Below are 15,666 nucleotides of genomic sequence, written 5' to 3' on the forward strand. Positions count from 1 at the left end.
GTCCAGTCAGCCGAATGGTGGCTGGACTATTAGTCCGGAACCCTATGCAAAAATCCAAATTTTTTTTTTGTTTTGAAACCCTTTTTTTTGATTTTTTTTTTCGAACAAATCAAAATTCGGCCTGCATGCCATAAAAAGGCAAAATAATTTTTTTTTGAATTTTTTTTTCGAACTGCGTGGCAGGGCCGTACGACCTGGATTTGAGAAAAAAATACTCCCAGAGGGTCAGAAACCAAAATAGGTCAAATTTTATATGATCATAGGGGTTTTTGGGCCTTCTGAGCATGATGGTGAGGTCCATTTAGGCCCAAAGTGCTCAGAAAAAAGGTCAAACCTTAGGTACATAAAAAAATTCTTGAAACCCCAGATCTGCTTCCAAAGCAAAAAATTCTCAAAACAAGAACAAGTAGCTGTAGATCTGAAGCTCTGATACCATATTGGAGTTGAGAAAATACAACACCACAGAAGCCCAAATGATCTCTGCAAGCTGAAAATCCTGTTACAAGGAGAAGCAAGGAAGCAAATCATAGAAGAAAGAAATACATAGAAAATATGCTAAAAAAGAGAGAGCTCAATATTCACAAAAAGTGTAATGTAAAAAACCTTCTTCTTCCTACAATGAAAAAAATGAACTCAACCTTTAATAGGTCAAGAAACCCTATAAAGGAAAACCTAGGTTTGCACATAATAATTAATAAAAGAATTAATTATTATGCACCTAAAGTTAGCTGACGTGTAAAAGAGATAAAGGGAACTTAAATAATTAAACAAATATTGTTTAATTAATCAAGTAAATACCCGAATACTCTAACAGTGAAGTTGTCCCTCAAAATATTCAATCTCCTAGAACTCCAATAGTTGACATGATTCCCTTTTCTCTTAAGAAAGATGTTCAACCTAAATCTCTCAATTGTAAATTGCAAAAAACATGTGATGGTTTTACTTCTATTCATGTGTGAGCTCCTCTTTCTATAAATCTTGATGAATAAATAGGTGAAAATGCTATTCATGATGGCAATACAACTCCTAAAGCTTCTGATAGTGACTATGAATATGTTGATGTTGACAAGCATTTATCAGCAAAAATTTTAAAATCCCTAATCCTATCTCCTAGAGTTGAACAAAGTGACTTACCACATGAGCATAGTCCTTGTTTGGATCTTGTGATATCTCCATCTATTGTGCTCGATGCCGCTCCTCTGACGTGTTGCCTGCCTTCTCGAAACAGTGATCAACAAGATCGGGAGGTGGATGTCATGCTAGATTAGCAACATTAGCACCATAGGTCTTCTCTCTCTCTCTCTCTCTCTCTCTCTCTACTTTATTTATCTTTTGTGGATATTCTTCTATGTGTATCAATGTTCTTATATTTTTCTCTTAATGTCTACTTGAGGATGATGCAAAGCATTGAGATCTCTTTTGGTCTATTTCATGTTGACTCAAAAGACAACTTTCTATTCCCTTTCTTCCAAGGAATTTTCCTTTCTTTGGGGAATGATGATTATTATATACACATATATATATTATATACATAAGTTATCATACAACATACTGACCCAACAGAAAATAAAACTACCTCATGCCTTGTGTTTTGTGTTTCTTATCCTTGGGCTTATTCCTCAATTGGGGGATAAATCCTTGTGATAACATGCTCCCTCTATTTTGTCTCTCTTCAGTGTATCCTACCTTAAAGTAGTCACTCCCGATAAGGCATGCACGATCTCTTGAATGTGGGGGCATACACTTTGCTCATATTTTCCTTCTTGATACTTAAAGTTACTTAGTGATATTGGCTTCGCTTTGTAATTTTGGTATCCTTGCTTTTCATGACTCATAGTGAGGGGAACCTTGCTACTTGCAGTCATGGTTTTCCCTTCTCGATCTTCCCTTTTACTCTATCAATCAAAGTTGTAAGATCCTTAGTCCACTGGGGGCTTGATGTATCTTGCCTCCTTGACATGGTAGAAGTCTTTCAATCTTGTTTCCTTGTACTTAACTGATAGTATTGGTGTATGCTTATAATCCTACTAAAGTGGGGCCTAAATCTAGTGTCATAAAATTGCAAACCTTGTAATGTTTTACCATATTAGGGTCTTCAAGTTGGCAAATTGAATCCCCAAGCCTTACCAGAGACCCAAGACTTGCTCAATTAGCAAAACCTATACTTTTTCTACTCCCTGCACTGCTTGAACCTACTTCCTATCCTAAGTTAAGGGCAGGACAAGGGTGGTACCCCTGTCCCCCCTAGGAAAGGGGCATGGTACCCCTATCCCTTCCCTATCTTGGGGCCCCTTCTTTCAAACTATGCATTGAAATTTGTGATTAAAGCGGGAAAACTTTCCTTGTGTTGGCCTATGATGAAAAATCAGCCTGTTAATCCTAATTAGTGAATATATAAGTTGCATTTTCCCTCCCATTTGCATAAGGTTTTGATACATGAGGTTGTGCATTCAAGCATTCAAGAGAATTGCATTCAAGAATTGAGCATTATCAAGTCTCCCTTAAATGCTAGGTGTTGCATTCAAGTAAAGGATTCAACCATTAAAGATGAGATCCCTTTCAACATTCAATTACACACAAGCAATTTTATCTGCATTCCTATATAACCTCCCTTGAGGTGATTTACATTCCAGTTTTTCATTTACATTTACTTGCAAGTACTTTCTTTCATCATTTGGTTAATTCCAAAACTGGGGTTTGACATGAAGGCAAACCCCCAATCCCAACCCTTTTCCTTTCTTTTCTGTGTGTATGTTGCAGATGCGGAGCTGTATTTGTAGATTTGGACTCCATGTGCAGAGGAAGAAAAACCCTTTTCATTTTGCAGAGTTTTCGGAGGACCGTGTGCACTTTCAACATGGTCCTAATAAATTTTCCTTAGCTTCATCTTGACATATTATAACCAGATCCAGGTGCATAGCTTCATCCCACACTTATATCTCAAGTTATAATCATCTATTTACTACTTTTATACTTAGTCTCTAAACATATAATTCAATCATTTTCCATTCTAAAAGAGGATTATCTTGTCTCTTCCATCTTATTTCCAATTCATTTAGTATTCAATCTCTTTCCTCAGAAATTATGTCTAGTGAATTTTCACCCCTCTTTTAAATATAATGTGGATAAAGTTTTGAAGGGAAATCCATAGTGAAATTTTCATCTCTCTTTGGAGGGAAGAAAAAATTTCCTCTTGATCTCCTCATCATTCACTTTTCCCCACACCACAAAGGCATATGAGTCAAATTCACCAAACAATCGAGCACATAAGTCACCAAACTAAATCACCTTGAAAATCCACACATAGGAGAGAGACTTCCATGGAATGTGTGGGCCTTTTATAACACTACAACAACTAGTGCTAGGCTATAATATCCCCCCAAAAACCCATGTTTAGTGCATGTGGAACTAAACTCCTTGCTCATTCCTAAACATAGTTGCAATCAATCCCACTACCGACACTAAAAATGTATTAAGTAAACCGTAAATAAAACTAATTATTTGAGTGCATAATTTATAATGTATATAGTCAAGAAATTTTCACAACCAATGAGAGAGGAGTTTTCTCAAAATAGGGAAATGAGTGAATGCAGCAAAATGAAAGATTACATCAATCCTCCTTTGTAAAAGGAACTCCAAACCACCATGTTCAAAATATCAAGGAAAAATTTAGCTTCCACATTGATCTAAGTATTTGGCTCTCTATAGAAAAATGTAAGGCTAGAATGACATAATCCATCTAGAAACAAGAGTGGTTGTGCTTGAAAAAATATACAGAGAAAAACCATGATATTATGGAAAATATTGACTCACCATAAGTAGAGATGAGAAATTAAGAACATGAGCCCAATAACTTGGCAATGATGTAAAAATAGAGGGAAATTGAAATAAAGGAAATACATGCAAGAGGGAGAATGAAATTGACTTTGCACACCACCCTATATTGAGAGCTAAGATGCCAAACACAAAATCAGGTAAGAAAAACAATCAATAAAAAACCTAAGTTCACTACATCCCAAAATACATAATGTTTGCATTAGTTTATTTTGAATTATAATTAAAAATATATTTACATTTAGAAATTTAGACTATTTAGTAAATCAAATATTATAAATCAAATCAACATACCTGACTAGCAAAGACCTGTTGCATAAGGTCATCTATGAGGGCCATGCAATCTGGTCCACCAACCTCACAACTAGCCCTATAATGTGTGCACTCGTGGTATGTCAAACCATTTGCACATGCAATGGTATCTATCACGTAACATACCTCATAGTAGGTGGTGCACTGGTGACCACTAGGCATGATAGAAGTAGGTGGTATAGCTACAACACCATCATTTACTGTTGCACCATCTTGGGGTACTATACCATCATCTGGTCAAAGAGAATGTGATGACTGTATCCCATACTAGATGATGGTTCCAGTCAATGTGACACCTGCCTAAAGAGTCTCCATCTCCATAGTCTCCTTCAAGGCTACAAGGACCATCATGTGCACCAACGGTGTCATATCTAGTAGAACCCAATTCTAGGCATTTTGTACCCATCAAGCCCTTAGTCTATCTTGGGAAAAGCCTCTACCTCTACCTTGGAACTCACTCATATCAAAATAATTAGGGATCTTATTCAACATGAATTTATAGTATAGTTTTCACAAAAAATACAAAGGCATCTAAAGTTATTGCAAGGAGGTTGGTCAAAGACCATCCACCACCTATCCAAAAATTGTGTTTTCATGGCCATGTGATTTCACCAATGTATATTCAAAACCTATTTGAATTAAGAGGTAGGGTCTTCTGGGTTCAAGGATCAGTGAAAAAAAAACATATTTGTTCTTTTCTTATTTCTTTATTTTTTACAACATCATATGAGAGACCTTGTGCATAAAAGTTGTGACATGACTATCTATATGAATTCCATTTAGTGACTTGTGTTGAAACTTCATCAACACTATCCACCTTTATTTCAAGGGCTTGGTGAAGGTCTACATGGTGTTGGTGTTTTGATGCTTTCAATATAGCCACTAGGTTGGAAATGGTTACCCTATTTTATCCTAGTTGACCTAGTAAATCCTCTTATGTGGTTTGGGAAGGGTTAATATAATTAATCAAAAACTAAAAAACTAGATAGAGATTAATAAAAATGCATAAATAAACAAAAACTAACATCTCGAATGTTGTGGAATTTTGTTTTGGGTTATAGGGGTAAAATAACGATCATGGTTTTGGCACTATAACTTGGTCATTGTGCATTTTGGTGGAGGCCGCGGGTAGAATGGTTTCAGTAATTTAAAAAAAATATATAATTAGAAAAATGTGTTCGGGTTATTAAAACTAAAAACACCATGAATGCATTAATAATATTATTAGTAACGTGCACTGGTTACTAATAATATTATTTACATGTTCAGGTTATGGTTTGGATTTTCCTAACCATAACTTGTTCATGTTTTCTTTTTCAAATAACTTGAATGCATTAGGTTAATTTTTTTTTTAAGATGGTAGCCAACTTTTTGTTCACCATCTTGGTGCACTTAACCTTTAACACTATAACTAGAAGACAAGTTCCTAATTCAAAACAAGTAGATCATAATTAAGACAAGTATAGGATTATATGCACAAAGTCTTATACGTCTAACATTAAATTTTAGTTGGATCCAACACAAGATAGGTTCTACTTAATAGATAAACAAAATTACCATAAGGTGGTCTACCATTTCACTTTATCAACTCGTCATTTAAAAAATGATATATATATTAAATACAAGTTATAGGGCTTTCTTAATAGCTCATTCATAAACTTCTAATTCCTAGTTGGCCTCATTTGAAGCCTACTAAAGAGGAAAGTTGACTACTTATGAACAACCCTGAACCTTGGAATTATCCCCCCTAAACCCTACCCCTATGGACTTGAGGTCATAGTGACATCCTTCACCCAAGGGCTACCTACATTCCTACTTTCAAATGGGTCAAAGTCACACATAGTTCTCCTTACAAGGTTTCTCTAAAAAATTGCCTATGCATGGGCTCCCCATAATTAAAGTTTCATCCACATTTACCTTTCATTAATAACACCTAATAGTAGTTAGAAAATAAAAAATAGTTCATAATTTAGTAACTAGTACTATAACACTTTTTCTTTTAAAATATTGAGTTTTTGACTTAAAGTCCCCCCATTATTACTCATAAACCAACTTGAATGTCCCAACATTTTCCTTATCACATAGGGTTGAGCTTATCACTCAAAATGAAATTTACTTTGGTTTACAAAAATTGATAGGAAAATACTTCCAATTAAAATTCACATAATAGATTCAATATGGATGTTCTTATACTCAAGGGATCAATAGATATCTTGTCGACATATAGAATTCTTTATACACCCCAATTCTCAAATACCATTCTATAATTATATCACATGTATTATCATTACATTAAGCCAAGAGGATAAAATGACACTAAAAAAACTGATTACACCTATATCAACTTTAATAGAATTTATGAATGGTCCATGATTACATGTAACTTGGCATCTTTACAATATAATACTACATCTAATATTTTCAATATCACAAGTATCTAAAATGATATAGGTCTTAAAATATAGGTGTATCCTTTCCTTTGCAATAATTCCTACACAATGATACCATCATCCAATAGTTCCCTTGATAGTTCCCCTATCAAGGTTAATGTACGTATGAGGCTCACAAACCTCATGTAGTCATATTATGGATCATATAATGTCATATTATTACAAAAGCCTATACAAGACTACATAAGGGGTTCTAATTCAACATGGTTCAATGGCATCAAGTATCATAATGACATTGTCATAATAAAGCCACATAAAATCATCGTGAACCTCAAAAGACATACATCAACATTTACACATAGCATGAAATGTGATGAATGTTTAGGTTATACTTGATTCAATTGACAACATTATACTCATCCTATTTCCATATAGAAAGATATACTCCTTAGTATCTATAACAATAATATTATTAATATTCTAGTTTCATTTCCTTATTATGTGGACCATTCTCATTGTAGCTTTGTTCTTAGACTAGATAATTTTGCACTTAACACTTATAACTAAATTCTTCTTATAATTATCATTACCCACATTCTCATAATGTGAGATTGGTTTAATTAAAAAATATAAGAAATTTATATTGGAAGGCCATAAGATATCAAAAGACATTATATGGTATGATTATAGATTATTTTATCTCTTAAATCATCAATATTATTGAATTGAATGATAGTTACCTTCCATTTGGTACACACTCATCTTCTGGTCCATTGTAACTATAATATCTCATTTCTTTTAATTCACATGATAATTTTAATGTCTATCATGTTTAGAATGTTAATAATCTACATATAGTCATATTAAGTCTTTATCCATCAATTGAATTGGACTACCAAGTGTATCAACTTGCCACATTAATATACAAATACAATACAATTTTAGTTCCAATAGAAAAGTTCTTATCACCTACATTGTTGAGTTAAGTATATTAGTCTCAATCACTAAAGGAGCCAAAATGAAGGTGATAAATTGTTCCATCATATTAGGCCCAATATCAGGTCCTTGATTTTTAGTTATCATACATAACATGTATTCATTATAAGCTAGTTTTTTATACTTTCAAGTGATTTAGACCACACTAACCATAAAAATAGAATTTATTTTATCAATATTAATAGAAATATACAAACTTGATGCATGGAATTTCTTGATGATTAAAATAAAACACAAGTCTAGTTAAATCTCAATAGCTAATTAAGGCACACTAGCACACCTCATCTCTCTTATGAGACATTAGAAAAATACAAGGATATTCAAATCTGTTCACAAAATATAAGTTATAAATAGAATTAATCACAATTTAGAATCATTCTAGAAAATAAGTTTGCACTTAATCTATTTAATCTATTTATTTAACTATATAAATAATTTTTGTTAAGGCTATGTTGATACAAGGTAGCATTCAGAATTACATCCAATGCAAATTTATGTTTAATTATACTTTAATGAGTATCCATGCACTCTTTGCCATCTCCATGCCCTCTTACCAATATCCAACTTGAGTGTAGGAATGCATAATGATGATAAAATTATAACTGAAAAATTTTAAAGCCTTTCCAACAGACCCATTTGAACGTTACCAACTACCAGGGAAATTCCTCAAGCCACATTAAGTCAACCATTTTGTTAAATAGTTCACTTTTCTTATCTAGTCTTTTCACAATCTACATACAAGTTGTACTGTGTGTGGAGGGAAAGATAGAACTAAATCCAACTCTTTTGGTAGTAGAAAGTGCTTAAGTATGAGTAATACAAAATGAAAAATTACATTAACAAATTTTTCTCAAGGAAAAAAGAAGACAATGTTAGTTTGGTTAGCTAGGAGAGTTGGTTCTCCATATGTAATAATTAGTAAATAATTGTTTGCTAAATAAATTTTGTTAGATAGGGACAATTATTTGTTAATTATTTGATCTCTTTTAGAAACTTCTAGCAACCAATTTTGTTAGGGTTGTTTAGTTGTTATTAATCTCAATCGTTGATTGAGAATTAATCTCGGTCATTGGTTTTCCAATGAGAGTAGTATAAAAAGGGGTCAAGGGTCATTTGGAGTGTTTGAAGTTTGTGGAGAAACTTGTAGTGTTAGCAAGGGTGGAGTGATGGCATTGGGATAGTAGTGGGGTGGAATCTCAACAGGAGAAATTGGGAGGTCATCGAAGCTCTGCCATTAAGAGGCAAGCAATATTTGTATCTCTTGATTTGCTGTAGTTAATAAATATTCCTCATCTGCAGTAATGGTTTTCCCTTCGGGGTTTTTCCAGGGACAATTGACCGAAAATATTGTGTCACTATGGTGCATATTTCTTTCTGCGTGTTTTTATTTGTGAAGTTGCAACTGTGTTATTTTTCAGTATTTCGTAGTTAAATAATCTTTATGAGATAGGAGATCAATAATCAGTAACTGCAATAAAATTTTCACATGGTATCAGAGCTAAGTAGAAAAAGTTTATCCTAGGAAAAGGAAAGAAAATTGAGGGTTTATAAAACCTATCTCTTTAGAATTATTATTTCTTTTATCCCTTGAGATGGCCTCGGCACGTTTAAGAGATCAAGACAGATTAGATGGAGCCTCAAATTTTGATGTCTGGAAAGCCAGAATTTCTTTATTGCTAGAGGAGAATGGTATCAAGGAATATCTTACCACTGTTGTGACTATACCTATAGATCCATACCTCTTGCGACATATAAGAAGGAAGATGCCAAAGCGAGAAGGATAATCCTTTATGGTGTTAATGATCATATAGTTCTACATATCATAGATTTGGATACAACAAAGGCAATGTGGGACGCCATCCTAAATCTCTACCAGAATGCGATCACTAATCGAAAGATGATTCTTAGAGAAAAGTTGAGGAATACTCAGATGAACAAGGGAGAAGACGTGACAAGTTACCTCACTAGGCTTAGACTTGTCAAGGATGAGTTAGAAGCTATTGGAGATAAACCAGGTGATGATGAGCTAGTACAGATAGCCCTAAATGGGTTTTCTAAGCAGTGGGATGTCTTTGTTCAAGTTATTAATGGATGAGACACCTTACCAAGTTGGGATTGACTTTGGAGTGATTTCACTCAGGAGGAGCTTAGACTAAGCCTTGTCAGTGGATCCAGTAGTAAGAGTCAGAGAGGTGAGATAGACCAAGAAAACATTTCCCTAGTAGGAAAAGGGAAAACAAAGAAGGGGACTAGCAAAGGATCAAATCCACAAAGTGAGAAGAAGAAGAAGAACTTGTCTAAGATCAATTGCTATGGATGTCATGAATTTGACCACTATGTCAGCGATTGCCCACAAAGGACAAAGAATAAGAAGAAAGGGAAGAAGCAGATGGCAGCTTCAACAAGTGCAGATGAGCTCTCTAGTAGAATGGAGGATTAGTTTGCACTCATAGCTTGTATGGTTAGATCAACCTCACAAAGTATCTAGTATATAGATAGTGGGGCATCATTTCATATGACAGGAGTTAGAGAGTATTTCTCCAATTACAAGGAGGAGAACACCAAACTCCATATCTCTATGGGGAACTTGTCCAAACTCAACCTAGTTGGGAAAGGGACTATTCCGTTTCAGAGGGAGAATGGAAAGTTGATTTCCCTTCATGATGTGTTGGATGTGCCAAGCTTAGGTATGAATCTGATTTCCATATCTATCCTTCAGGATAAAGGCTACAATGTACTCTTTAGAGGGGCTCATGTGTTGATCAAGCATAAGGATTGGAAATCACCCATAGCTATTGGAGATAGGAGTGGTCAAATTTATAGGTTTGAGTTTGATACTCCTAAGGCACTCATGAGTAGCAGTAATCCTAGAGATCATGGAGAGCTATGGCATAGGAGGATGGGCCATATACATCATGGAGCACTTAAATTTCTTCATGAGACTGTGACAAGTGTTCTAGAGGTGAGCACAAAGAACGATGATGTATGTAAGGGATGTGTGTTGGGGAAGTTTGCATAAGAATCTTTTCCAAGGAGTGACACTTGATCTAAGGGTGCTCTTGATCTAGCAAATTCAGATATATGTGGGCCAATGTAGACAAAGTCTCTCAGAGGATACGAGTACTATGTTACATTTATTAATGATTTCTCCAAGAAGACCTGGATATACTTCTTGAAGACCAAGGATGAGGTTTTTAGTCGCTTCCAAGAGTTCAAGGCTCTTGTAGAGAACTCTACAGGAAGGAAGATAAAGTTTCTTCAGCCAGACAATGGAGGCGAGTACAAAGGGAATGAATTCCAAGAGTTCTGTACTAGGGAAGGAATCAAGAGAGAGTGGACTATTCCTTACAACTCGCAATAGAATGGGGTTGCTGAGAGAAAGAATCAGTCCATATCGGAGGCAGCAAGGGCTATGCTACATGATCAAGACCTGCTCCGCTACTTATGGGAAGAAGCATGTAGTATGGCAATATACATACAAAATAGGGTTCCACATAAAGCACTAAGGAAGATGACACTAGAGGAAGCTTTTACAGGAAAGAAGCCAGATGTCAGTCACTTCAGGATATTTGGGAGTTTAGTTTTTATTAATCTCAATCGTTGATTGAGAATTAATCTTGACTGTTGATTTTCCAACGAGATTAGTATAAAAAGGGGTCAAGGGTCATTTAGAGTATATGAAGTTTGTGGAGAAACTTGCAGTGTTAGCAAGGGTGCAATGATAGCATTGGTATAGTAGCAGGGTGGAATCTCAATAGGAGAAATTGGGAGGTCGTCAAAGCTTTGCCACTAAGAGGTAAGCAGTATTTGTATCTCTTGATTTGTCGTAGTTAATAAATATTCCTCATCTGTAGTACTGTTTTTCCCTTCAGGGTTTTTCTAGGGACAATTTTTCAAAAATATTGTGTCACCATGTTGCATATTTCTTTCCGCGTGTTTTTATTTGTGAAGTTGCAGCTGTGTTATTTTTTAGTATTTCATAGTTAAATAATCTTTATGAGATAGGAGATTAATAATCAGTAATTGCAATAGAATTTTCATAGATAGGCGTAAGACACGTGAACTATATAACACAAGCCTCAAAGAAAGGTAGATGATAGCACACAAGCAATTAATCCACCTAAATGAATTATTTTCAATTGTAGAAGTGGATAAGTTTAAGTAAAACAATTTTGGAAAAGTAGTGATGAGAAAGTAGACTTAGCTTTTTTCCTTGTTCTATGCTCTTGCTCTTCTCTCCACTTCCTTCTCTCTTTCCCAAGAATTTATTCATTCTCCTTAATTTTTGGTTGTCTACCTTTCACAATATATAATCATATGGAGACCTATACCTCCTATCAACTAGTCCTTGTTATGTCCTTTTGTTTTTCAATTATTTATTTAATTTTGTACCCATTTATAATGAAACAATGGATGTGGGTATGTGACACATACTTAAACTAAATTGGTTGATTGAATCATTCATGACTAGCATTCTTAAACAATAAGAAATTGTAAAGGCATTAAGTCTTGAGGTAGTCGTTCCAATAGATACATTGTATTTTTATTTGAAAAAGATAATATAAATGTATTAAATAATTGTTGTTTCTAAAATAATAATAAGATGAATTGGTCTAAATTAAGAGATCTCAATATCATTTTGACAAACACAACATCTTAATTACCTTCTCTTATATTCTCATTTTATTCACTAAATCTTCAACTTTTTCATTATATTTTATTTTGAGATTATTAAAATTATGTTTAGATTTTGAAGATTTGCATTCATTACCTAATTTGTATCTTTATGTGAACCTTCTAAATGTTTCCATTTTCCATTTGATTTCTTCCAACTTGTAATTTTTAAACAAATGCTTAGGTCTATTCTTCTCTAATATAATGAAATACCTTAACTTTTGCATTCAATTTATAAATTCAGCATACTCACTTGCTACTATGTTCCACAATCCTTTCCATATTAATACACTTTTCATCTTCCAATAATAAAAAAATCCACCTTTAAGCTATATCATTACAAACACACACTTATTTATGTAGACAGGCCCACACACACACATCTTCTAAAAGGAATTTATTCAATTTTAAGGTTTAAATTGATTAAAAATAGGGGCCTTCATATATATATATATATACACATATACATACTAGTAGTAGTTGGGGCACAAAATGCAAGATATTAAATGACTTAGAGGTTATCAATTAGGCTTAGCTTACGGATAAGGTCAAGGTTAGGTCGGGTTTAGGGTGTCAATTTTAGGGTTAGGGTTAGTGTTAGGAATCAAATAGAATTAGCATTTAAGGAAGGTTCCATAATAGTATTATTATTTTTTATAATGTGCAATCTTTCTCTTCTGAAACAAAGTCAGCCAACCATTTTAGAATTTTAGGTTCTAGAATGCTTTCAGAAATTGGGCTTGATAAAATGAAAGAAGGGTTGGATGATGACTGCTTGGAAGAAAAAATAAATCAAATATTTTGCAATTCAGAACATGAAATTCTTTATGATGAATTGGATGAATTGGAAGTGGTTTTGAATTACAAATTCCAGAGAAGAAGTCTTCTTGAAGAAGCTCTAACTCATTCCTCAGTATTTATGAATTTTTCATTCCAACTAGAATTGTTGGGTTTGCAAGAGTGTCAGATCTCTCGACATCTGAGAAGTAGAGGCTTCAAATCATATGAACGATTGGAGTTTGTGGGGGACGCCATTTTGGGTCAGTTGATTGCGGTTTATCTATACTACACTTACCCAGACATGGAACCAGGCACCTTGACCCGTTTGCGTTCTGTAAATGTTCGAAATGAAACATTGGGTCGTGTGGCGATCAAGCATGGATTTTCTAAGTACCTTCGTTGCAAAGCGGATTTGAAAAAAAATGTAAGATTAATTTTCTAGGTTTTTTCTATTACTAATTATATAAGGAGTTACCTGCAATGATAGTATCGTAGGAGCTCAATATATTTTGTGAAGAAAAATAAAAAGTTCAGACTTAATTTGATTTAGCTTTTAAGTTTAATGCATTTAACTAGTACATTTTGAATTACCTGCAATGATAGTATCGTAGGAGCTCAATATATTTTGTGAAGAAAAATAAAAAGTTCAGACTTAATTTGATTTAGCTTTTAAGTTTAATGCATCTAACTAGTACATTTTGAATTACCTGCAATGATAGTATCGTAGGAGCTCAATATATTTTGTGAAGAAAAATAAAAAGTTCAGACTTAATTTGATTTAGCTTTTAAGTTTAATGCATCTAACTAGTACATTTTGAAATGCTATACATTCTCAGATTGATGAGTTCATCCAGATTGCATATAATGAATCAAAGTATCATAGCTCTAATCAGTCAAAAACTCCAAAAATGCTTGCTGATATAGTTGAATCCATCGCGGGTGCAGTCTATGTAGATTGTGGAAATTCTGTAGACAAAGTCTGGGAGGTACTTATCCTGTAATTTTAAGGTTTTTTCTTTTATATCATTATGTAAGAAAGGTGGTAACAGTATTTTCTATAGGTATTTGAACCATTGTTGCAACCATTAGCTGGTCCAGAGACACTTGAGGAACACCCAGTTGCAGAGCTTCAGGAATTTTGTCAAAGGGAGAAGAAACATATTGAATATAAAAGTGATAAAGTGGACGATCTTTTGGTTTGTGTGGATGTATTTATCGATGGGCAGTTAATGGGAACCGGGAAAAATGCAGTAAAGAAACTGGCAAAGAGAGAAGCCGCTAGAAATGCCTTTCTCAATTTAAAAGAAGAGGAAAAATCATCTTCTCTAACTGTTTAATTTCTGAGAATTGAAAGGCTCAATTCAAAGATTAATCCATATGTTCTCAATGAGACAATTGATCGATTTTCTGCACCTGAAATCATTTTTCATGAGATTGTCGTTTCTTTTCCAAAAGTTTATTGACTTTATTTTATTAGAGATACTAATGATTCATTTACATTGACTTTATCTGCAAACTAAAATGGGTATTTGAGAATCATTCATTTACATAAACTAAAATGGGCATTTGAGAATCATTCATTCATGACTAGAAATGTATTGTCTTGTCTTCAATTAGAAGCATTATGGCTTAAGGTAGTCACTTCATTTTTAAATCATCTTTAAAGAAATAATTGTTATATTATATTTTTATTTTGAAATTAAATATAAGACAATATTAAAAAATTCTGAACATTATTAATTTTGTTTTTAATATTGAAATATTTTATTCAGATCATTTATATAATTTAAATTTTTTTCAAAGGTAGTTAGAGATTTTATCATCTCTTCAGTTTTTAAAGTATTTAAATTTTTGTCAGTCTTTTAAAATAATAATAAAATGATTTGAATGTAAAAAATCTTAATATCTTTTTCACCGACACATCATCGATCTTTGATTACTTTCTTTTATATTCTCATCTTATTCACTATATTTATTACTAATATTTATGGTTAAGTTTTGAATATTTGCAACTATTACCTGATTTGTATCTTTATGTGAACCTTCTAAATCTTTCCATACTTCATTGTTTAGTTAACCTGAACAGTTCTTTCGTGTATGTGTGCAACTTCTGTTTGGATGTGGTCTGTAGGATATTGTTATTATCAAGGAGCAGCAGCGATGCAACAAGCTGTTTTTCATCGTGTCTTCTGATCTCTGATGAGATTGTTCTGAATGTGAAATTCAATTGTTTTGTATCCGTGAAAATCCTCAGTATTATACTGAGGTACGTACTAATTAGATCTTTAGATCAAAGCCAGAAGCTGTTTAATTGAATTTGTATCAGTTTTTGACTTGTTATAGTGTTCGTTTTATTACAGGAGTATTGCCCCTTCATGACAGAAGTACAAGAATATAAAAAATCAAATAATAGACCAAAGGTTAATCTTTGTAAAAAAGAAACTCCATTTTGTTTAATTTTATTTGTATCAATTTTTTTGATTGTTATAGTGTTCGTTTTATTAGAGGAGTATCCAGTAAAAGGGAAAAACTAGTTCATGCACGTTTTCTGATCAACTTTGTCCCATGAGAGGAATCAAAGAAATTCACCTGTACTGCTGCCCCGCATTGTAGTTGAAGGCTGCCCCACATTTCATTGATTCAAACCTGTATATGGTAGATATTTCATTTGGTTCTAGCA

General features: G+C 33.5%; 1 protein-coding gene across 1 annotated transcript; it reads left to right on the top strand.

The window, feature by feature from the left end:
• Window positions 1-12,927: 12,927 nt before the first annotated feature.
• On the top strand, window positions 12,928-14,323 carry LOC131068405 (endoribonuclease Dicer homolog 1-like). The gene is made up of 3 exons (XM_058003589.1): window positions 12,928-13,410; window positions 13,823-13,972; window positions 14,048-14,323. Exons 1-3 carry the CDS (start codon window positions 12,928-12,930, stop codon window positions 14,321-14,323), a joined length of 909 nt encoding a protein of 302 aa, XP_057859572.1.
• Window positions 14,324-15,666: the final 1,343 nt, after the last annotated feature.

Source organism: Cryptomeria japonica, chromosome 3 (assembly GCF_030272615.1).
Source record: "Cryptomeria japonica chromosome 3, Sugi_1.0, whole genome shotgun sequence".
NCBI classification, from domain to species: Eukaryota; Viridiplantae; Streptophyta; class Pinopsida; order Cupressales; family Cupressaceae; genus Cryptomeria; species Cryptomeria japonica.

Excerpts from the sequence above, each read along its gene's own strand:
- LOC131068405 (XM_058003589.1), top strand. The coding sequence starts at position 12,928 with ATGCTTTCAGAAATTGGGCTTGATAAAATGAAAGAAGGGTTGGATGAT. Across the intron at positions 13,411-13,822 it reads AAGCGGATTTGAAAAAAAAT|ATTGATGAGTTCATCCAGAT; the intron begins GTAAGATTAATT and ends ATACATTCTCAG. Across the intron at positions 13,973-14,047 it reads CTGTAGACAAAGTCTGGGAG|GTATTTGAACCATTGTTGCA; the intron begins GTACTTATCCTG and ends TATTTTCTATAG.